The following is a 24,128-nucleotide window of genomic DNA, read 5'->3' on the forward strand; positions in this document are numbered from 1 at the left end:
AGATAATGTGGCAGTACTGTAGATAATGTGGCAGTGCTGTAGATAATGTGGCAGTGCTGTAGATAATGTGGCAGTACTGTGAATGGTGAGTGCTGTAGATAATGTGTGCAGTATTGTAGATAATGTGGCAGTACTGCAGATAATGTCGTACTGTAGATAATGTGGCAGTGCTGGAGATAATGTAGTACTGTAGATAATGTGGAGTGCTGTAGATAATGTGGCAGTACTGTAGATAATGTGGCAGTGCTGTAGATAATGTGGCAGTACTGTAGATAATGTGGCAGTGCTGTAGAATGTGTGGCAGTACTGTAGATAATGTGGCAGTGCTGTAGATAATGTGGCAGTACTGTGAATGTGTGTGGCAGTGCTGTAGATAATGTGGCAGTGCTGGCATAATGTGTGGCGTGCTGTAGATAATGTGGCAGTGCTGTAGATAATGTGGCAGTACTGTAGATAATGTGCTGTAGATAATGTGGTGCTGTGAATGTGTGGCGTGCTGTAGATAATGTGGCAGTGCTGGATAATGTGGCAGTACTGTAGATAATGTGGCAGTACTGTAGATAATGTGGCAGTATAGCCAGATGTGTGGCAGTACTGTGAATGTGGCAGTGCTGTGAATATGTGGCAGTACTGTGAATAATGTGGTGCTGTAGATAATGTGGAGTACTGTAGATAATGTGGCAGTACTGTAGATAATGTGGTAGTGCTGTAGAGATAATGTGGCAGTGCTGTAGATAATGTGGCAGTGCTGTAGATAATGTGGCAGTGCTGTAAATGATGTGGCAGTGCTGTAGATATGTGGCAGTGCTGTAGATAATGTGGCAGTGCTGTAGATAATGTGGCAGTACTGTAGATAATGGGCAGTGCTGTAGATAAGTGGCAGATTGGTAGAGATAATGTGGCAGTACTGTAGATAATGTGGGTAGTGCTGTAGATAATGTGGCAGCTGAGATTGTGTGCTTGGAGTCTGTAGATAATGGGCAGTACTGTAGATACGGCACTGTAGACAATGTGGTAGTGCTGTAGATAATGCGGGTGCTGTAGATAATGTGGAGAGTGCCAGATAATGTGGCAGCACTGGTAGATAATGTGGCAGCATTGTAGATAGGTGGCAGTACTAGATAATGGCAGATTGCAGATAATGTGGCAGTACTGCAGATAATGTAGTGTGCAGAATGTAGTGATAATGGGCAGCAATTGTAGATAAGTGGCAGTGCTGTAGATACGTGGCAGCATTGTGATAATGTGGCAGTGCTAGGATAATGTGGCAGTTGATAATGTGGCGAGTACTGTAGATAATGGCAGTGCTGTAGATAATGTGAGCAGTATGTGTAATGGCAGTGCTGTAGATAATGTGGCAGTACTGTAGATATATGTGGCAGTGCAGATAAGTGGCAGTACTGTAGATAATGTGGCAGTACTGTAGATAATGTGGCAGTACTGGTAGATAATGTGGCAGTACTAGATAATGGGTAGTACTGGTAGATAATGGGCAGTACTGTAGATAATGTGGTAGCATGCTGTGATAATGGCAGTACTGTGATAATGTAGATAATGTGCGTATGTAGATAATGTGGCAGTACTGTAGATAATGTGGGCAGCACTGTAGATAATGGTAGCACTCGTAGATAATGTGGGCAGTACTGTAGATATGTGGTGTACTGTAGATAATGTGGCAGTAGCTGTAGATAATGGTGGCAGTGCTGTGATAATGTGAGAAGGGTAGATAATGTGGCAGTACTGTAGATAATGTGGGTGCACAGATAATGGAGTACTGTAGATAATGTGGTAGTTAGATAATGTGGCAGTGCTAGATAATGTGGCAGTACTGTAGATAATGTGTGCAGCAGATAGTGGCAGTGCTGTAGATAATGTGGCAGTACTGATAGTGGCAGTACTGGTAGATAGTAGGGGTAGTGATGTAGATAATGTGGCAGTGCTGTAGATAATGTAGCTAGATAATGTGGCAGTACTGTGAGATAAGTGGCAGTATTGGCAGTGCTGTAGATATGTGGAGTACTGTAGATAATGTGTGTTGGCAGTACTTCAGATAATGTGGCAGTACTGTAGATATGGATAATGGGCAGTGTAGATAATGGCAGTACTGAGATGGGCAGTACTGTAGATAATGTGCAGAGATATGGGCAGTACTGTAGATAATGTGGCAGTGCTGTAGATAATGTGGCAGTACTGTAGATAATGTGGCAGTACTGTAGATAATGTGGCAGTGCTGTAGATAATGTGGCAGTACTGTAGATAATGTGGCAGTACTGTAGATAAAACATTGAGAAAATTTTCACAATGAGATTCTCACTCCCACACCACAGCGGCACCTGTTGCTGGTTTAGCTGTGTTATAATTATACTTCACAACTTATTTACAGTAAACATGATTTTGTTCAGGTAATTTTTTATAATGTAACTAAAAACATAAAGAGTAATTAGTGGGAAGACAAGTTTGTGGGTTACAGGTTAAGGTGGAGTGGAGGCATCATTTTACCAGCCAAGTGTCTGTGTTTATTTTTCAGGGTTATTCATATATTTGTGTACATTATTTTACAGTATATTCCTAGTCTAACTCTAATCAAGGATTCACTACCCATTACAGTACTTTGCTGCTGTTAAGGAAAGTACTTTTATATGCAAAGAATTTGGTGCCAAACCTTTAGGTAAAAACTGAATTTTATTTTAAGTGTTTTTGGAGAAGGGTTATGTTTCCTGCAGTCACCAGACACAAGATCAGTTTTCGAATAGGTCTTGTAAATATAAGAATAGACTGTACTCAACTGTACCACTTGTTTAATGCTTATTCTCCTTTCAGATAGCGGGTTTTTTATCGATACAATATTCTGTACATACAACAAGTGCCGTGGGTACCGAGTTGGCTAGCTCGTGGTGCAAGTGCGACTTTGCCGTCTTAGCCTCCCCGCCGCCGCCAGAGGCCTGCAGGAGCTACCCTAGAGCTAAGCGGCAGGAACAAATTGAGAGTGGAGCAACAAATGATGATGAACAGAGCAAGAGAAATGCGCAACAGACCCGGGGTGAGGACCTTATGTATTCTTTACTACACAAGCATGGAAAATGACCATAAAACATTGACGATGATAATTTTGGGGTTAAAAGTGAAAAGGGCAATGATCACATTCCAGAATGGTAAGGAAACGTATAGATGGAGGATTGTATTGGCAACAATAGTTTTTTTGGAAATACTGTACCCTGTATATGAAAATCAGAGTGAAAAGCAAGTCATATCTGTCCCAAATACCTCCCAGCAGGATTGTACCTTTAGAAATGTTATCTTTTAACTACATATTTGGTAACAATATACAGTATCAGGAAGGTGAAAGATGGTCCCATACGCATGATTACCTGTTAAGAGACAGTGTGGATAGAGCCCACTGTATACTAAGTCTTAGCTACTGTTCTTGACCGCCTTCATTCTATGTTGAGGAATTAGGAGTGCCCAGTGATTGAACCACCGACCCTGAGGAACAGGAGGTGAGTGCTGTATCTACTTGTCCAACATTATTCCTTGTGAAGCTTCAGTAACATAATAAACTAATGATAGGTAGATTAGGTTGGTGAAGCTTCAGTATCACAGTAAACTAACGATAGCTGGTTGGTGAAGCTTCAGTATCACAGTAAACTAACGATAGCTAGAGTTGGTGAAGCTTCAGTAACACAGTAAACTAACGATAGCTACATTAGGTTGGTGAAGCTTCAGTATCACAGTAAACCAACGATAGCTTGATTAGGTTGGTGAAGCTTCAGTATCACAGTAACTAACGATAGCTAGATTAGGTGAAGCTTCAGTAACACAGTAAAACTAACGATAGCTACATTAGGTTGGTGAAGCCAGTATCACAGTAAACTAACGATAGCTACTATGAGGTTGGTGAAGCTTCAGTATCACAGTAAACTAACGATAGCTTGATTAGGTTGGTGAAGCTTCAGTATCACAGTAAACTAACGATAGCTCGATTAGGTTGGTGAAGCTTCAGTATCACAGTAAACTAACGATAGCTAGATTAGGTTGGTGAAGCTTCAGTAACACAGTAAACTAACGATAGCTACATTAGGTTGGTGAAGCTTCAGTATCACAGTAAACTAACGATAGCTTGATTAGGTTGGTGAAGCTTCAGTATCACAGTAAACTAACAATAGCTAGATTAGGTTGGTGAAGCTTCAGTAACACAGTAAATAACGATAGCTATTAAGGTGAAGCTTCAGTATCAGTAAATAACGATAGCTAATTAGGGGTGAAGCCAGTATCACAGTAAACTAACGATAGCGATTAGTTGGTGAAGCTTCAGTATCACAGTAAACTAACGATAGCTAATTAGGTTGGTGAAGCTTCAGTATCACAGTAACCAACGATAGCTACATTAGGTTGGTGAAGCTTCAGTATCACAGTAAACTAACGATAGCTCTATCAGGTTGGTGAAGCCAGTATCACAGTAAACTAACGATAGCTTGATTAGGTTGGTAAGCCGTAACACAGTAAACTAACGATAGCTAGATTAGGTTGGTGAAGCTTCAGTAATACAGTAAACTAACGATAGCTAGATTAGGTTGGTGAAGCTTCAGTAACACAGTAAACTAACGATAACTACATTAGGTTGGTGAAGCTTCAGTATCACAGTAAACTAACGATAGCTAGATTAGGTTGGTGAAGCTTCAGTAACACAGTAAACTAACGATAGCTACATTAGGTTGGTGAAGCTTCAGTAACACAGTAAACTAACGATAGCTAGATTAGGTTGGTGAAGCTTCAGTAATACAGTAAACTAATGATAGCTAGATTTGGTTGGTAAAGCTTCAGTAACACAGTAAACTAATGATAGGTAGATTTGGTTGGTAAAGCTTCAGTAACACAGTAAACTAATGATAGTTAGATTTGGTTGGTAAAGCTTCAGTAACACAGTAAACTAATGATAGGTAGATTTGGTTGGTAAAGCTTCAGTAACACAGTAAACTAATGATAGTTAGATTTGGTTGGTAAAGCTTCAGTAACTCAGTAAACTAATGATAGGTAGATTTGGTTGGTAAAGCTTCAGTAACACAGTAAACTAATGATAGGTAGATTTGGTTGGTAAAGCTTCAGTAACACAGTAAACTAATGATAGGTAGATTTGGTTGGTAAAGCTAGTAACTCGTAAACTAATGATAGGTGATTTGGTTGGTAAAGCTTCAGTAACACAGTAAACTAATGATAGGTAGATTTGGTTGGTAAAGCTTCAGTAACACAGTAAACTAATGATAGGTAGATTTGGTTGGTAAAGCTTCAGTAACTCAGTAAACTAATGATAGGTAGATTTGGTTGGTAAAGCTTCAGTAACACAGTAAACTAATGATAGGTAGATTTGGTTGGTAAAGCTTCAATTTATCATTTAGCAAAGTCAGAGGAATCCCTAATATACTCTACCTGTATATTTGTAAATCTGTGTTGATAAATCTGAGTTATGACGATCTCACTTGCTGGGATTCACTTATAAAATTCTTATAAAAGTAGGACTTGATTTGATCGAAACCATTAGTCTGTTACTTTTAATAGGTAAAAAGACCTTATGAATTAATGAAACAATATTAGTGTGTTTGATTTGTAAGGTCAGCAATATTGCCATTACTTTTATCCTCATCACCACTGATCAACTCACTAGCCACTTGGGGTGGTCACATCTTTGTTACACACTGTTGGCAAGTACTGGCTCCTGAATTTATCTGTACCTGCGTTAGTGTTGGTCAAATCTGGTCTTGAATGATCTCACACTCAGTGCCGTCACCACACTCTCTGGCACTGTTCCAAGAGTTCATAACTCTCACTCCAAAAAAGTTTGCCCTGACAATTTTGTGAACAGCGAGCTGTGACCCTTAAGTGGGGTGGGTATCCAACAGCTCCAGATATGAAAACTTAACTGAGTGATGTTTTCTGAGGTGCTTTTTTACTAATATTAAGTCCCCCCTTGTTCACTTATTGTGCAAGCGGTCTTCATTATACGTTGGGATGTGTTCCAGAGTAATGCAACTTATAGCGAACCGTTTTAAAGAAAAAATTTCCCTACAAGAAGTAATGTAATTAGGGGTATAATAATGCCCGTTAAAAGGTCAGGATGTGTTCCTGAAGAGCTTTCAGCAAATCAGCTTACAATGATGTCCTTATAACATACTATGCTGGGCCCAGATTCACTAATGACCTACAGTCACTCTAAGTCCCTACTTTCAATCTTAAGGCTGAACGGGTGATTTACTAACAATTTATGGTGACCGTAAGCCAACTTATCGTACAGCAAAAGTTACGGCGGCCTCCGAGTACCCATAAGCTTTCACAGGGCAGAAATAACTCCTGTGTTCTCTACTATATAACCCGTCAAGAGACACAGAGTTACCAGACGTGCAGTACTTCAAGTGTCACTAGTGAGAATGAAGCTGTGAAGATGCAACTAGTAGTGCCTTAGCTCATGACTCTACACTCTGGAGAGAAGGGGTGTATAGGGATCATTTGAACCTTCTACAGATTGATGACCACCGACTGCTATGGGATGTTCTTTGGCTAGATACATGTGTGTAATTGATGACCATCTAATTGCTACATAGAGATATACTGTGGCTAGATACGTCTGCGTTAACAGTCTTGGGTTTAGGAAGGTGGTCTCTGGAGAGTTGATCGGGGTGTAACTCACCTCACTGCACCACACAAGTGATAATTGTACACAATGAGTCATAGCATGCTTCCTATGTGAGACAAAAAGGTGGGTTTTGTTGCATTAACATTGTAAATACATTATCTCAAAACAGTTTTATATCAGTGATTACTTGAGTAGAACACTAATTTTTTGTTTCCTCTTAATGAAAATGTTTATACATCACTTAGACCAGGGGTTCCCAAGCTTTTTCTATTCGACCCCATCCAGTGTTGTCACCTATCCAGTGCGACCCCAAATCATTTCACTGGCAGACCCAAGGACCCCAGCGACCCCATGACCTCTTTGCGACCCTACCTAATGAGCCTTCCGACCCCATTTGGGGTCGCGACCCCAGGTTCGGGAACCCTCGACTTAGACCTTATTACATTATAAAGTTTACATATTTAGAAAAAAACAGTCCTCGAAGAAAGGTTGTGAGAAAATTAATATTTGGCTAGGTAGTAGTAGTGTAAATTGTGCATTCTCATGAGTGTGTCCAGGCTGAGTACAGATAATTAATTTTTTTGCTCCCAGCGCAAAAGATAATTGTACATACTGAGTCATAGCAAGCTTACTATTGGAGATAAAAAGGTCGGGTTTGTTTCATTAGCATTGTAAATACATTATCTAGACAGTTTTATGTTGGTAATCACAATAAAATTATTTAATCTGTATGTAAGTGTGAGTACAGTAAGCTCTCGCTTAACGTTGGGGTTACGTTCCTGAAATCGCGATGTTATGTGAAACAACTTTTAGTGGATCAATTTTCCCCACAAGAAATAGATAAAATACGGGAGTTACGTTCCTGAGCCTCCCTTTGCCTCATGAAATACATTACATATACAGTCAACCCTCACTTTACGCGGTTAATGTAACCCGCAGGGTCCCGCGGAAAGTGAGGAACGCGTAAAGTGAATAACATAACATATGGGATTAATTGAAATAGAGTCCGGGCCGACCCCCAAACTCCACTTTTTGACGACACACAACTATGTTGTAGTAAAAATTTTATCTTAACTTTATGATGGTATGAAAAAACAAGTAATATAGAAGAGGTTAGGTTAGGAAAAATAAAGGTTAACATAGGAAAAATAAAGGTTAGGTTAGGAAAACTAAAAGTTAGGTGGAACACTTACGTTAGTAGAAGAGATGGGTCGGCGTACGGGGATGGAGGCTGGTTCCGAGGCAGAGGGCAGGCTACTGGCCCTCAGGTGAATCACCATTACTAGGTGCATCACCATCACTGTCACTTACAGTTGTCAGGGCTTCCCTGACAAATCCCTCAAAGTCATCTTCACTGTCACTATCACTGGCTTGGGCTGGCTGTGGTGGGTTGCGGGCGAAGAAATCTGTTATGCTTTGCTGACGGCTGGTGTTGATGTTGTCGTGATACACCTTGATGTAGGGCTCCATAGTCTGCAACAGCTGGGTAGTGAAGATTTCATACCTGTTTGCGTCAGGGTCGTCGGAAAGGAGGAGCTTGGCTTTCTCGATACACTCGATGGCACCCCTAACATTACTATGGGATAAGTGTTGTTCTTCTTGGGATGACGCACCACCTGCCTCTTCACTGACGTCGTCATCATCATCTACCATCTCGTCGGTAGTCACATCAGGTTCCATTATCACCTCCAGGATGTCGTCGTTGGTGGTCTCGGAGAAGCCTGGAACTGTAACAGTCTGCGCAGCTTCTCTGGCAAGGTCCACTGCTACTGCAACAGTCTGAACCTCACCAGTCACAGATTGACTCCTCCTCTCACCTGGTATTCCATGCAACACATGTCTCCATGCGTGACGAATTGTAGCAATAGACAGCTGATCCCATGACTCCACCAAGAAGTCCACAGCTTTCTTGATGTTAAATACTCTCCAGAATTGTTTGAACAGTATTTTTTGCTGTGCCAACTGTTGATCCTCATCTTCTTCGCTCTTGCTATCGGTGGTGGTGTCACTCAGGTTACGCAACTCTTCCCTGGTGTTGGTGTAGTCGTTCAGGAGTTTGAATTTTTTCGTAGAGAATGCAGCTTTTACATTACAGATTAACTCTTGGTCCATGGGCTGTAATATAGACGTAGTGTTGGGAGGAAGGAAGACCACTTTTACGTTGGGGTGACGATCTAACAGTAGGGGCGAGTGTCCTGGTGCGTTGTCCAGCAGCAACAAAATCTTGAATGGCACATTCTGTTGCTCACAGAATTTCTTTACATCGGGAACAAAACAGTCATCAAACCAGGAGAGGGACAGTGTAGAGAACATCCACGCCTTACGTGCGGTCAGCCAGTGGACATTTAGCTTGGTCATGTCCATGGTTTTGTAGGCGTGCGGCTTGCGTGCTGTGTGGATCACCGATAACTTGAGCTTACTGGTACCGGAGGCATTGGTGGTAAACAGGACGGTGATGCGTTCCTTCTGCATCTTCCGGCCCCGAATCTTGCTGGCATTCTTTACAACGAAGGACTTGGAAGGTAGCTTTTTCCAGAAAAGACCAGATTCGTCCATGTTAAACACCTGGTCGTCACTGTACTGTCCTTCCTCCATAATCTCACGTAAAAACGGAGGAAATTCCCTAGCCGCAGCACGGTCAGCACTCGCTTCTTCACCACCAATGTTTATATTGGTGATCTTGTTCCGGATCTTAAACCTCTGTAACCACCCAGAGGAAGCATTAAAGGGTTTGGGCTCTGTAGTTCCCATCTTTCGTGCCACTGCAATGTACAGTTCACGTGCGTACTCCTTAACAGAGCGCGTGTCGACCGCCATGTTCCGTCGCGCCTGACGCACCAAGTACCTCACAAGTAATTTTTCTGTCTTTAGAAGCACCTGGTTGTGAAAATACTTGATCATAGAAGCACCTGTAGACTTTGTGATCTTCATGTGCTCCTTTATCTTGGCTGCATCCTTCTTTATTGTTCGAATCGTAGATTCATTCACACCATGCTGGCGCGCCAAATCAACCTGCCTTGTTCCTTTCTCCAACTCTTGGATGATGGTATACTTCACCTCGTAGCTTAAGGAACATCGTGTCTTCTTTGGCTTAGTGCCGCTGGGTCCAGGTAAGGAAAGGTTTCTCTCTGGGGGTGGTGGTCCGGCGGAAGCCATTTTAGAGAACAATGGATGCACTTTTACACGGTCTGGCGTGGAGGGATGAAACTGGCGCGGCTAGGTCAAGGATCGTCTTTCCTCCCTCCCTCCCTCCCTCCCTCCCTCCCCCCCCCGGGTGGACATGTCATAATACTTTAAGCCAATTACAGCTAGCAGCAGAGGGGGTTAGGGATGCATGGCCAATCACAGTCCGATACGTCATATGACATCAGTGATAACGCAACAAAGACACACAGTGCGCAACCTTACCGCACGGCTTGCCCAGGCAGAGGGAGGAGGGAGGGAGGAAGGAGGAAGGAGAGGCTAGAGCACAGGCAGGCAGGCGGGTGGGGCGAATCTAAAAATAGCGTCGCGCCGGACACTCTCCGCGTAATGGGGTTCACGCACCGCGTAATGTGAGCACGTTAGGTTCTGGCAGGGCACCGCGTTAACGTGGAAACGCGGAATGTGGGACCGCGTAAAGTGAGGGTTGACTGTACAGTATATAGAAAATCTTTGCCATTTCCTTAGAAAATAGTGAATACATATACAACTACTAAGTTTGTATTGGTACTCACTGATGGACAGAGGTGGTAGAGCGGGTGTGTGGTGGGCAGTGGGGCGAAGGAGGAGGATGGAGGGAGTGGAGGAGGGTGGGAGAGGAGGAGGGTGGGAGTGGAGGAGGGTGGTGAGTCACTGAGACTCTGCGGCTGCCTCCTCCTCCACCTGTTCTTACTGGGGTTCCTCCGTTGTTGTTTGTTCCTCCTCTGTTGTTGTTTGCTCCTCCTTGACTGCCGGCTGTTGTGAAGAAGCTGCTTCTGCCATCCTGCGACGGACGAGTGAATCCAGTGTTGACTGCTTGGTGCTACTCATCTTCTCATAGATCTTGATGTAACAACCAAGACTGTCATCAATGCTGCGTTGAACCTTTGAGCTACGTTCTCTGTTTGGGTCGTCATCTGGAAGCATTTGCATTGCTTACTGGAACATATTCAACGATTCTGTCAACCTCTTGGAAGTTAGAGTTCGTTGAGGTTCTTCTTCGGGGACTGTGTTCTGTTAGCTGTTGCAGATCTTCGTTGGTGAGCTCTCCTGTATGGGATGCCCGGACATCCTCAATATCCTCTGATTCCAGCTCAACAAAGCCTGCCTGTCTAGCCAAGCTGAGGACATCCCTATTCACAGCTGGGACTAAGTCCGTGAATCCCGTAAAACTGTTGACTCACTCGGGCCACAGCTTACACCACACACCATTCAGGCAACTTTCTGAAACCTCTTCCCATGCCTTGCCAATGTTGTCAATTGCATGAAGAATGTTGAAGCCGTTCCAATATTCTCGGATTGTTGGTTTATTTTCCCCGTCTGTGACCTTGAGCAGCTGGGCCATGGTACGGCATAAATAATACGCTTTATCTGCTGCAATGACGCCTTGGTCCATAGGCTGCATCAGTGCTGTCGTGTTGGGAGGCAGGAATACAACTTTTACACTGTCATGCAAGTCGTCGAGATTGGGAGGTTGAGCTGGAACATTGTCAAGGATCAGAAGAATTTTGAAGTCAAGGTTCTCCTTGGCACAGTATTCCTTCAGTGCAGGGGCAGCGTACACATTCAACCACTGGCTAAATATGGCGCCGGTTATCCATGCGTTTTTGTTTGTGTTGTAGAGCACAGGAAGATGATCCTTAGAGTAACCTTTCAGGACCCGTGGGTTGGCAGCGTGGGAAATCAGCATAGTCTTCGGCTTGAAGTCACCGGCAGTGTTCAAGCCAAGCAGCAGCTTCAAGCGGTGTTTTGCTGCTTTAAAACCTGGTGCACTTTTCTCCTCCTTGGAGATATAGGTCCTCTCAGGCATCCTTTTCTAAAAGAGACCAGTCTCATCCACAGTGAAGACTTGCTTCAATCAGTAGCCTCCTTCCTGGATAATCCGTTTGAATTCTGGCGGGAATGTCTCAGCAACAACTGTATCTGAACTGGCAGCTTCACCAGTCATCTTTATGTTGTGGAAGTTATGCCAGCACTTAAATCGTTGAAGCCATCCTTGGCTGGCTGTAAAGGTCTCTTTCGATCCTTCACCCTCTGTTTCCTTCAGGTTGTCAAACAAGGATCTGGCCTCATGCTGGAAAACCATAAAGCTCAGAGGGGCATTGCGTTGATTCTGGTCCTCCATCCACATTGCCAGCATCTTTTCCACCTTCTCTATTACAGTGCTTCTAGTACGAGTTGTCTTAGTAGCACTCAGAGAAGAACCACTTCCAGCACTAACCTTAATCTTGTCAGCGTTGGTCCGGATAGTACGCACTGTTGTGGGGGTTAGACCAAGCACAGCGACTATGTCCACAGCAGGTTTCCCTTTTTCAAATCAGTTTAATACATCCATTTTCATAGCCATGGTAATGGTCTTACGTTGCCTCCTCACTAAGCTAGCGTCAGTAGCACTTGATGGGCGCTTGGAAACCATTTTGAATGGTTAGAGTACAGTTTTAGAGCAAAAGCACTTAAGTACACACGAATGATGTGAAGTCGTAACAGAGACTGACTTGTCGTTCCTTGGGGACGCTGTGACGTTCCACGAGTAAGGGCAGCACGCCGACCCGAGAAAGTGTAGCGCAGCCAGAGAAGAGCGGTGATGCCCCGTAGAAAGTAGTCCGTGGCGACACAAAACGACGTAGTATCGGATCCCCGGGACATTAAACTAATTTTTGGTCTCTAAAGTTCAGCAACTTAGTACAGAAATAACATTCAGCAAGGACTTACTGTATACAGTATATATTTTTGTACAAATAAATGAATTACTGTATTTACCTGTCCTTCCTCTATACCCTACAGTGCCGTGCTTAGCCTGAACAAGGCAACTAAATCTAATTATAGTGGGAGTACGGGTAGTGCACACTTGTGCGGGAGATGAGCAGTTCACGAGGTAAGCCACGCTGTGATGGCAGAGTTAACACATGTGCACCATTTTTTTTTTCCTTTTAGCCACAACAACTTGCCTTTTGCACTAGGGCTGCTTGTTGAAGGGCCAGACAAACTATCACTTGCACTAGAAGGGCCAGGGACACTGGGAGAGGCCTCAGGAGGCATCACACTATCTCCATGTGGTACAATCTCCTCGCACTTTTGAGATTATGCCGCCCCTCCACCTTTGCCAGCAACATGAGGCATGGTTGCAAACTAACACTGTCATCAATAAATGAAATCACCGTGATGAACGAGAAATTGGCACAAGCTAAAAGAAAATGGTGGGAAATGTGGGTCAAGGTTATATCCTGTGCTGTTGAACCACAAGGGAGGCAGTCTATATGGGTGCCAGATCACACCGTCATTGCCAATTGTGTGTCTTGCTTATCTTGTGTTCATACGCAAACATAAAATTATTTTATTATAATTTTTGAGGTCATACGTAAATTTGCCTATGAAAACCCTAAAGCGATAATTTAGATCATGTTAAAATTTGGGTAAGAAAGCCTCAAGAGCTTTGAGGTTTTTCACAAGTGGTAGTTTCCAGCTTAAGACAGTCAACTGTGTCAAGAATTATAAGGAGGATTTGCTCCAAAATAATAGTACTGTACTAATGACAATAATTGTATTATTATTATTATTAATGAAGATCTCATCAGAGGAATTGAGCTGCCTCTTCTTTAAAACTATATTCCCTCCATTGTTCTTATGTGGTATCTGCTGGCATGGGTAACTTGTGATTGGTTAATATTCTTTCAGTGTTTGTTCTGGGCACAGTGATTGGTCTAGTGAGGAAACAAAAATACACCACAGCATCCTCTGGTGGTAATTTACTAAACTAAACTTACTTGGGGTCACCGTATGAACCTTTAGTGAATCGCCTATTACCAATCTCTTACGGTCACTGTAGCCTCTCCAGATAAGGGGAGAGATACGATCAAAGTTACGGCCATGTTTGTGAATGTGGGTCCTGTACTGTACGGTAAGTCCTCGCTTAACGTTGTTTTGGTACTACATCGCTAAACTTTAGGGACCAAAAATTTGTTTAACGTCTCGGTAACTTGGTACAATGTCATTTGAGTCGTCACAGACTACTATTTGCCTTTTTAACGTATTTACGATGGTGTGTGCATGTATATGAGTAAAAATAAATGAAGAAAGTTACTATATCTACCGGGTACTGAAAAATAAGTTGCAAAACTGTACAGTACTTAAAAGTACTTGAGGTACTAAAGTTTTTATCTCTTGTGCAAAATATATGATGTTTATATTTATATTATTCGCTGTCTTGCAAGGATTCCAGCAATGTAATTTATATTCTGATAACTTTAGTTTGTGACATTTTATAAGATAAAAACTGTAAGCCTAAACCACTGTCAATCTTGCCGGAAGTGGAGGGGGAGGTGATGTATTATGACAACTGGACCAGCCCCCGCCCAAGGTCACCTAGTGGTACAGTGCAACCTCGAAAATTTGAATTGCATGGACCGTGAAGTGTACAAATTTTAGATGTATGGAAGCGCCAGAGCAAATTGTTGTATAAAAACATGCTACACAAATTATTTACATATCTAGAAACTGTGAATAAGCAATAGGCATAATAAATTAAAAGTATTACTGTATTTACATTCAACAACATTTATTATAATGTATTTAGAACATTATAGCTACAGTGGTCTCCATGTAATCCTGCCAGTCTCCAGTACAGTCTCCAAATACTGTACTGTACAACACTCCGTCTCCATCCACCTTCACTGTACTGGATACAATGCGTGACCTGGCATGTCTTGGAACCTGGATGCGCTTGTTGTGCTCAGCATTATGATCGCATTTGGAAGCTTGAATTATTATGGCGATATTTTAAAATTCTAAACCTAAAATTTTGGCACTTTTTTTTAATCAGATGCTATTCGAATTTTAGATGTATCCGAATTTTTGAGGTTCGAATTTTAGAGGTTTCACTGTATTTATTTACTGTCATGTAGAGGAGTTTTGAGTTTTTCTCTTATAAAATCTCAATGAATGTGACTTTATAGTAATGCATACAAGCACCTCACCAGGCATCACACAAGGAGCTTTGAATTTATGTATATGTAATGTATTTCATGGGTCAAAGGGAGGCTGGGGAATGTAACTCCCGTATTTTATCTATTTCTTATGGGGAAAATTGATCCGCTTAACGGTGTTTCGTATAATGTCGCTTTTTCAGAAACGTAACCCTGATGTTAAGCGAGAACTTTTATTTTTTATTTTTTTACGGGCATTAGCTCACCCGGGCACAGGTCATTTTATGACCCACATCAAGGCCTGGGGGGTGAAAATAATAATAATAATAAAATTAATAAAATGTAATATAAATTATAATAATAATAATAATAATAATAATAATAATAATAATAATAATAATAATAATAATAGTAATAATAATAGTAATAGTAAAGAGCGATAAATAAATACAAAAATTAAAATATATCAATAGTGAGAAACAATATATGCAAGTTGTGTTGTCACTAGTATGAGCAGTACAACTTATCTCAGTATATTATTTTAATCTGTTATTCTAAAACTAAATAATTCCAATGGCTGACTTTCTCGTCTCGACGCCGCAGTGATCTTGATATTCTTAAAGTGTTGTAACCCGCACGAGGGTCCGCACAGCCTGGTTGATCATTGAGTCACCCACGAGAAGCTCGACTTTAAGTGCAGATGCGGGGATGGGAAATGCCTCCGAACCTCCTCAGGTAAAGGCTTCCTTACCAAATATCATCATTAACTCGAATACGCAGGATAACTTCAAACATAGGTTGGATGGATATGTGAGCAATAGGGGTTGGGTGTAAATGGGACTGCCCAGTATGGGCCAATAGGCCCTCTGCAGTTTCCTCCATTCTTATGTTCTTATGTTCTTATGAGAAACAATTGAGACCCTGCATCTGTGTGTAAATAAGGCAGAAAGTCAGATCAGCAACCTGGGACTTGGTCACAATTTTTGTGATGCCATATGGCAGCAAGGTCTACCATTAGACAATACATTATTTTTCCAATATCTTCCCAGGCAGTAGTACCTCCCTGTTTAGTAGCTGCCTACTACTGTATAGTATTTGATATGGAGATACTATACCTGCATAAAAATGTTATTTCTTACTTTTGAATGATACATAGCAGCTCAATTTGGCTACTTGTACACCTAGACAAATGATCAGTGGATAAATCAGGGTATATGGAGACAAAATACACTACAATAATATTTATGAAGTTTGGATAATATGCTACAATATTATATTCTAAGTGTTGAAGACAGATCTTGTGGTAAGCACCAACCCTTTTCAGCAGTGACAACAAAGGTGCTTGAGAGAGGGTGAGTGCTGGCAATGTTGTTAGGGAGAGCTGTGGTTTAGGAGCGATTGTCCTCCCTCACTACCCTCCCCCACCTTGATCAACCATGACACTGCCTACTGTGTGTAGCCAGAATGATTAAGTGTGTGGCACAGACTTGGTTGTTGAATGGCCGTGCTGGCATACAGCTTAGAGAGAACAATAATGAAGAGATGCATGAGTTTGAATGTGATGGGGTAGTGGTAGGTCAAGAGTGACATGGGGAAAGGTGAAAAATTACCTCAAAGATAAAAACCTGATGAGAAAGGCAACAAGAGACTGCACAGATTGGAGAGCTGCCGTCATATAATCATCAGTAAAGGAAGGAAAATGACCTCAAAATGATGGTGATGGTGATAACAATGATGATGGGCTTGTGAGTCTTCAAACCTGAATGCCTCACTGGTCTAACACTTAACCACTTGTGCTGAATAAAATCATCAGCCGTTAGCCAAATATAATATTAAAAGTGGTGTCCCCGTAGTGAAGGGGTTAATGGATCTGGATTATCTAGGCTGTATTGTGTCATTGCTTATATTGTTTTTATCCAAATGGCTGGGATTATTTTTTTTGCTAAGCATTACATGACTCTTGGTCAGGGGAAGGAGTGGTTGGTGGTGGTGTGTATCTTAAGGATTGCTCACAGGTATTCATCTCCCTGGCCTCCTGCAGTAGAGGGGGTTTATGACTGTCCTTCATTATTATGTTCTTTCTATTTTGCAGTGATTTTCAGTTTATCATACATCTTATGTCAGTAAATGAAATGATTGAGACACTTACTGTATTACAGTATAATGCTGGCTTGTGCAGTAAATTGCATCATGATATATTTTTTATGGTTGCAGGCAAATGGTGCAGTACATCCATTCATGCAGAACTTCCTTGGCAGAAGACAAAACAATCCAGGTGGGTTTTAACATAATAAGGATTCTGTAGAGAGGATAATTTATAGTTACAGTACGCCCAGATAATTAAGGGATTTTTATTTTGCGGTCCTCTTATTATTAGCAGATGACACCCTGGATGTACCCAAGAATGTCTGTGGGTACTGTAGTTTTAAAGTTGCCGGCATTTTCGTGGCCAGGACAGGGAGCCATTCGTTCTAGAGACAGTAATTTCCTTTACCTGTATTGTATATATACAGGTGCTCCTCTACTTAAGAACGTTCAACTCACAAACTTCATCACTGAGGTGGGGGGGGGGGTCACCTGCCAGAATAGGTGTTTAATATGGATGAGACTGGATTATTTTAAAGAAAATTCCAGATAGAACAAACATTACCTAAGAGGACAAGAGTGAACCAGGTTTTAAGGCTGTATTAAAGAGTATAGCTGTACTAAATATCCATACCATTTTCATTTTTTACAATATGTTTGGTATCTACAAGAGTAAAGTTGGACTTACAAACAAGCCTCAGGAACGTAACTCGTTAGTAAGTAGAGAAGCACCTGTAATTGTGTGTTACACACACACATATATACAGTACGGGTAAAAAAATAATTGTCCTAAGGGCAAACACATAAAGCGATTTCCGGCTATTTTGAGAACCTAACCCCTGCGAATTTGAAGGGCATACTGTATCTTATATTTAAGGAGGATCACATAATACAAGGCTACTTGCAGGGGAGTTGTGAGTTATTAGATAGACCCCCATAATGTTTCTTAGGTCATATAGTGTATATAAAACTACATAAGTAAAGCATTGAATAACGACAGTAATGTGTCTTCCAATATTGCAGTGTAAGGTGACTCATCATATCGTGAATCATTAATTACCATTAAAATAAAGCAATAATAATGAGATGCTTTCCCAAGTGTGACCCTTTCATATCTTTTGTGTGGCTTTTTACCCACTTTTCCCCCAAAACAATAAAATTAATGAAAAATGCAAACTACAGTATATTCTTCAAGTAATGTTTATGAATGCACCTTATACAGTATAAATCAATGATAATAAGATCACACAAGAGGAGATGGGGCGCTATTGTTGTAGGTGTTTACACTCATAATGTCAGTTATCCATCTGAAACTTAAGAAAATAAGACCCTGGTTGTTGCTATAGTAAAATTAATGTAAAAAAAATATGTATAGGGTATTTTGATTAATGTTATTTAATGTACAGTAGAACTAACCATTGATGTTAAAGAAAAAGCCTTTTTTTTCTAATAACCAGTTTTTGTGATATAGTCCAGAATGCAACGCCTTGCTTATACCTAGGTATGTTAATGCCTAGCAATAACTCGCCAGGTCAACATACAGGCAATTAAAACATCTAATAATTACTTAATACTGTACGTAATATTAGGACACGTCGCTACCTGGCATTTAATTGCAATTCTCAAAACCTTCTCCTGCACCCTCCATCACACTCATTGCTACCGTCATCTCTTGCCCTAGAGCGAACAGTAAGCAAATGTCAATTCTCGAGGGGTGGAGATGGGTGGGATGTTGACGTCGCATTCTGGACTATATCACAAAAACTGGTTTTTAGAAAAAAAATGGCTTTTTGTTCAATCCAGAATGCGACGCCTAGCATGAATACCCATGCAGGAGGTGGAGAGGGAGGTGAAGTTGCGTATAAGGCTCTGCTAGCTTAGGTCCAGATTATAATTATAAACTTTTTTAGAATATTTTCCAATATTAGGAACATTTACCAGAAGGTAAAATGTTAATTTACATATCCCAATTAGGATACTTACTTTACTCTGATGAGGAAGAAGGTCCTGGTTGTGGAGATTGACCAGGTGGGGGAGGGGAACCCAGCACCACCACATGTGAAGCATCTTTCAGAGATAGATGAAGATAGCTGTCTTTAAAAGTTTTTGAAGATTACCAAAGGGCCACTTCTTTGATCTGACTGAGGCTCATATGCCACAGAAAGGCCACAGACCCTTCATATTTCCTGGTGTCATATACCAAAAATTTCTTGCCAGGGTCTGCTTTACTCACTAACGGAGATAAATATTTTTCATTTGACTAGGAAACAATTTCTTTCCATCCTGTGATGAGAATACATAGGGGCCTCAATTAGGGAATCTGGTTAACCATTCATAAAGATTCCTAACTGGGCACAATATATGAGGAACCCCTGCCTAATAGTTTGAGCTTGAAAATCCTCCATTTCATTTTTTCTTAGGATCTCCGTCGGAAAAAGGGTGACATCTTCCTCAGAAAATACCAATAATGATGGATTATTGGAAATTGAAATCAGTTCACTGATTCTCATACCTGTTGCTATTGCTAGAAGGAAGGCTGCCTTCAGGAGCAATCTGTCCCGATTCGGATTTAAATTGTAATTAGGCCCCTTAAGAAATTTAGTAACTTTATCTAGAGACCAAGGTGGGATTCTCTTAGGTCGAGGAGGTCTCTGTATGAAAAAGGACGATCTGAGCATTTGAAAAATTCTTTGATTCAAAGTAATATTAAAACCCCATGCCAGAGGGTCAACCAATGCTGATTTATAAGATGCATTTGTCAATCCTTGAAGGCCTTTAACCCAACAGAAAATCTAAAAATTCTAACACCACTGTTTCCGACCATGTGATTGGAGTCGTTAACCTGATAAATTGTTGAAAAAGTTTCCAAGCTTTCTCATATTGCATAGAAGTTTGGGGTCTATGACCTGCTATCGGTTGGTTAACTACCGGTATACAGTAGTACCCCACTTAACGCGGTCAATAAAACCCACAGGGTACATTGTTAAGTGAAAACCGCGCTAAGTGAACAACAGAACATATGGGTTTAATTCCAATAGAAACTGGCCTGACCCCCAAACTCTACTTTTTCCAACACAATACCTATGTTCTAGTAAAAATAACATCTTAATTTTATGATGGTACATGCACACAATTAATACTTAAGAGAAATAGAGAAATACAGTCGCCAAGTTAATGTCCATTCAAATAATGGACTCAACTCCCTCCCCCTCTTCTCACACTACACTGCTGGCTCTTCCCTCTGAGAAATTTTGGGGGGAAAACCACTAAATTTTAATAATACCTCAAACTAAAGTTAGGATAATACAATTTACATTGCTGGATTCCTTGTAAGACCAGGAATATTTTGAATATAAATGTCATATATTTTGCACAAAAGATAACATATTTACTCAGAGTAAACATTATATCTAAAATTTGTATGTCTAATGCAAAATCTATGATGTTTATATTCAAAATGATCACCAAATTGTAAGAATTCCAGCAATGTAAATTATATTCTGGCCGGGTAATTTGTATGAATTTTATGAGCTAAAACAAATATCTTCAGTTAATAAAAAAAAAAATATTCTTCACAACACTATCTGTCAATCAAAGTACCCCACCTTGCCTCCCCCCCTCTTCCAACCACGCGGTCTGTCCCAACCCTCCCCCCCACCCCCCACCAATCCTCCCTTCAAGAGATGTTGGGTGAAAAAACTAAATTTTAACATTTAGTATTAAATAATACCTCAGATTAAAGTTAGGATAATATAATTGACATTGCTGGATTCCTTGTAAGACCAGGAATATTTTGAATATAAATGTCATATATTTTGCACAAAAGATAACATATTTACTCAGCTTAAACATTACATCTAAAATTTGTATGTCTAATGCAAAATCTATGATGTTTATATTCAAAATTATCATCAAATTATAAGAATTCCAGCAATGTAAATTATATTCTGGCCGGGTAATTTGTATGAAGTTTATGAGCTAAAACAAATATCTTCAGTTAATAAAAAAAAAAAAATATTCTTCACACGGTAACAGATGGTCGGTCCGTCCCTCCCTACCAGATGTGTGGGAAAACCAGAATATTTACCTTTTTAGTAATAAATAGTACCTCAAACTAAAGTTAGGATAATATAATTGACATTGCTGGATTCCTTGTAAGACTAGGAATATTTTGAATACAAACGTCATATATTTTGCACAAAAAATAACATATTTACTCAGAGTAAACATTATATCTAAAATTTGTATGTCTAATGCAAAATCTATGATGTTTATATTCAAAATGATCATCATATTGTAAGAATTCCAGCAATGTAAATTATATTCTGGCCGGGTAATTTGTATGAATTTTATGAGCTAAAACAGGCAGGCAGGCAGTCAGGCAGGGTGGCGGGTGGGGCGAATCTAAAAATAGCTCTCCAGCCGGACACTCTGCGCGTATACGTGGAAAAAACCCGCGTTAAGTGAAAGTTCGGCTCTGGCGAGGCACCGTGTATTCGTGAAATCGCGCTAAGCGAAACCATGTTAAGCGGGGTATTACTGTATATATATATATATAAATAATCCTCTCAACACTGTCAACACCCAGTTCAACAAAAAACTGAAGTCCCTATTGAGAGGCAAAGCTACTCTCATTAAACATCTTACTTCAACGTCCCCTCCACTGCCATACATGTACGGTGTAATCAAGACCCACAAGCCCAATAGCCCAGCAAGACCCATCATTAGCTCAGTTGGGTCAAGCTCTTATAAACTATCTAAATGGTTAGTTTCTTTACTAAATCCCCTAGTTGGCAACATTTCTAACTCCAATATCAAGAATAATATGGATCTGGTTGATAAACTCAATAACTTACACATTAATCATGATTTTAAACTGGTCAGCTTTGATGTAACGTCACTCTTTACAAAGGTCCCAGTTGATGATTTACTAGAGTTCCTCATAGATTCCCTGGATAACATTTCACTGCCCGTCTCGAAAGACGACTTCATCGAACTCATCAAACTATGTATTAAGGATTGCAAATTCGAATTCAATGGGGAATATTATGCTCAAAAATTTGGTATGGCAATGGGTAATCCACTCTCACCTGTATTAAGCAACCTATATATGGAATTCTTTGAAAAGAAACTATTAAATAATATTTTACCACCCTCAGCAGTCTGGTTTAGATATGTTGATGATGTATTATGTCTCTGGCCATGTAATGAGGACCTAAAAGCTTTCCTGCCACAACTTAACAACTTAGCCCCCTCGATCAAATTCACTGTGGAATTAGAGCAAGACTGTAAATTGCCATTCCTAGACTGTCTGATACACAGAATAGGTGTAATTTGCACTAGACATAACAATTTTAGTACCGTCATCAAATTAGTACATGTGCACTCCAGCTTTGCACTAAGGTCATTTATTTCTTTTACGTTTCTTTTAGTATGGTGTGTGCATGTAAATGGATGAAAATAAATGAAGAAATTTATGTAAATCTACCCAAAAACACAGTTGGAAAACTTTTTATAAAATGTACTACAGTATTGTACACTAATATACTACATTTTTTATATCTTAAGCAAAATATATGACGCTTATATTCAAATTAATCTCTGTCTTGCAAGGATTTCAGAAATGCAAATTATATTATCCTAACTTTAGTCTGAGATATTATATAAAATAAACATAAAGAAATCACCAATCTTTAATCTTGGAACACGAGGGTGGTGGGAAGACGGAGGGGGGGGGGAGGGGGCGGGAGGTGAGGTGACAGAATGTCTGGCGTTTGTTTGTTTATTTATTTGAGATAAGATTTTACAGTTGGTGCTGAAGGCCAGCGTGTTTATTTATCATTACTTAAGCGCGACTAAGCTCTTCTCATAATTTGCCATCCAAACGACCTGGGTGAATATAACTTACATAGCTTGGATTCTTGTAAGATAGTAATTTATTTGAATACCTGTATAAACAAGCTATATTTGCAATAGACATAACAATTTTAGTACCGTAATCATTTAGTACATGTACAATGCAGGTTTGCACTTAGGTCCATTGTTACTGTACAATATTGACTAAATTCACTAAATAACATACGCCTGGCAGCACAATTTATAAGAATACGCGATGCATACGTGACTTTGCCCGCTCTAGGGCCATTTAGGTTCTCTAGGTCCCATTATTTGAATGTTTTGTTTTGTTTTTTTAAATTTAAATTTTAATTGTTTATTCCTTGATAGAGGAAGCGAGATCCTAGTGCTGTCACTTGGTACGCCTGTACCATAGCACCAAAAGCAACTGGCCAGTGTCACAAGTATATACAGTACAGTACAGTCATCCCTTGGTTATCGCGCCTAATTGGGACCCCGCCAATAACAAAAGTACAGAACCTATGGGATTTATTCTAATTGGTTCCAGGCACACAAGACCCAACCCCAAGTTTCCCATTTCACGACCATTTAGACCCACTAAATATATATATAATGTTATGGTAAATATCATAAACACACATAGGCATGGCAGGGTTTATTACAAAGTGATGAAAAGGGTACGCTTAATACTGTAGTCCACAAAACATGTAGCTATGCTTTTTTTATTTGGTCCCCGTCATACAAGTCCGTTTTCTCTCACATCAGGACGCCTGTGTCCTCCATTTTCTCTCTTAATCTTGGAGTGCACCAGAGACTTCACTATACAGTCGGTCCTTAACATACGCGGTTTTATAATATGCGGATTGCCCCGCCGGAGGAATATTCTTTACATTGAAGTAATTGAAGTACATTCAAATCGCGCGGCACCGAACATGGGACACCGCCCGCAACCTCACACACACACACGCATAGCTCTCCCTCACTCAGTCAGTCTCGCTGTAACCACGCTTGTGTTGACATCAGCATTGTAGTTGCAAAAATATTACATTTCCGTGAATGTATTATATCAAGCACAGTATGAATAGAATATCACTAATATAAGAGTATTTTAACCGAAAACTACAAAAAAAACGAGTAACATATCTTGAACATCGGAAGGCTAGATAAAGTCTTTTGTTTTCATGTAGTTTATCCTAATTTACATTGAAATACATTACGTTTCAGCAAAACTACTATTTATTTCTGAGAATATGGAAATGTAATATTTTGCTGAAATGACGTACGTATTACAGTGGAAAGTGACGAAAGCAATGACTCGCTTTCTTTCGTTCAAAAGATGTTACCGTAATCGCTTTTCGAATGGTTTTCAGTTAAAAAACTGTTGTATTACAATAATATTCTATCCTAATTCACTTGTGATGCAACAGTTTTTTTAACTGAAAACCATTTGAAAAACGATT

The 24,128-nt window shown here is 40.3% G+C and overlaps 1 protein-coding gene across 1 annotated transcript in view; it reads left to right on the plus strand.

Moving 5' to 3' along the window:
* Positions 1 to 24,128, plus strand: part of LOC121860009 (ubiquitin-associated domain-containing protein 2-like) — a gene marked incomplete in the record, with an annotated part of 66,252 nt that overhangs the window by 36,124 nt on the left and 6,000 nt on the right. The window contains 2 exon segments of the mRNA XM_042357022.1: positions 2,993 to 3,040; positions 16,942 to 17,002. Coding sequence (XP_042212956.1) covers positions 2,993 to 3,040; positions 16,942 to 17,002 — 109 coding nt within the window.

The sequence above is a fragment of the Homarus americanus genome, unplaced genomic scaffold (assembly GCF_018991925.1).
Source record: "Homarus americanus isolate GMGI-L3 unplaced genomic scaffold, GMGI_Hamer_2.0 scaffold824, whole genome shotgun sequence".
In the NCBI taxonomy this organism is placed as follows: domain Eukaryota; kingdom Metazoa; phylum Arthropoda; class Malacostraca; order Decapoda; family Nephropidae; genus Homarus; species Homarus americanus.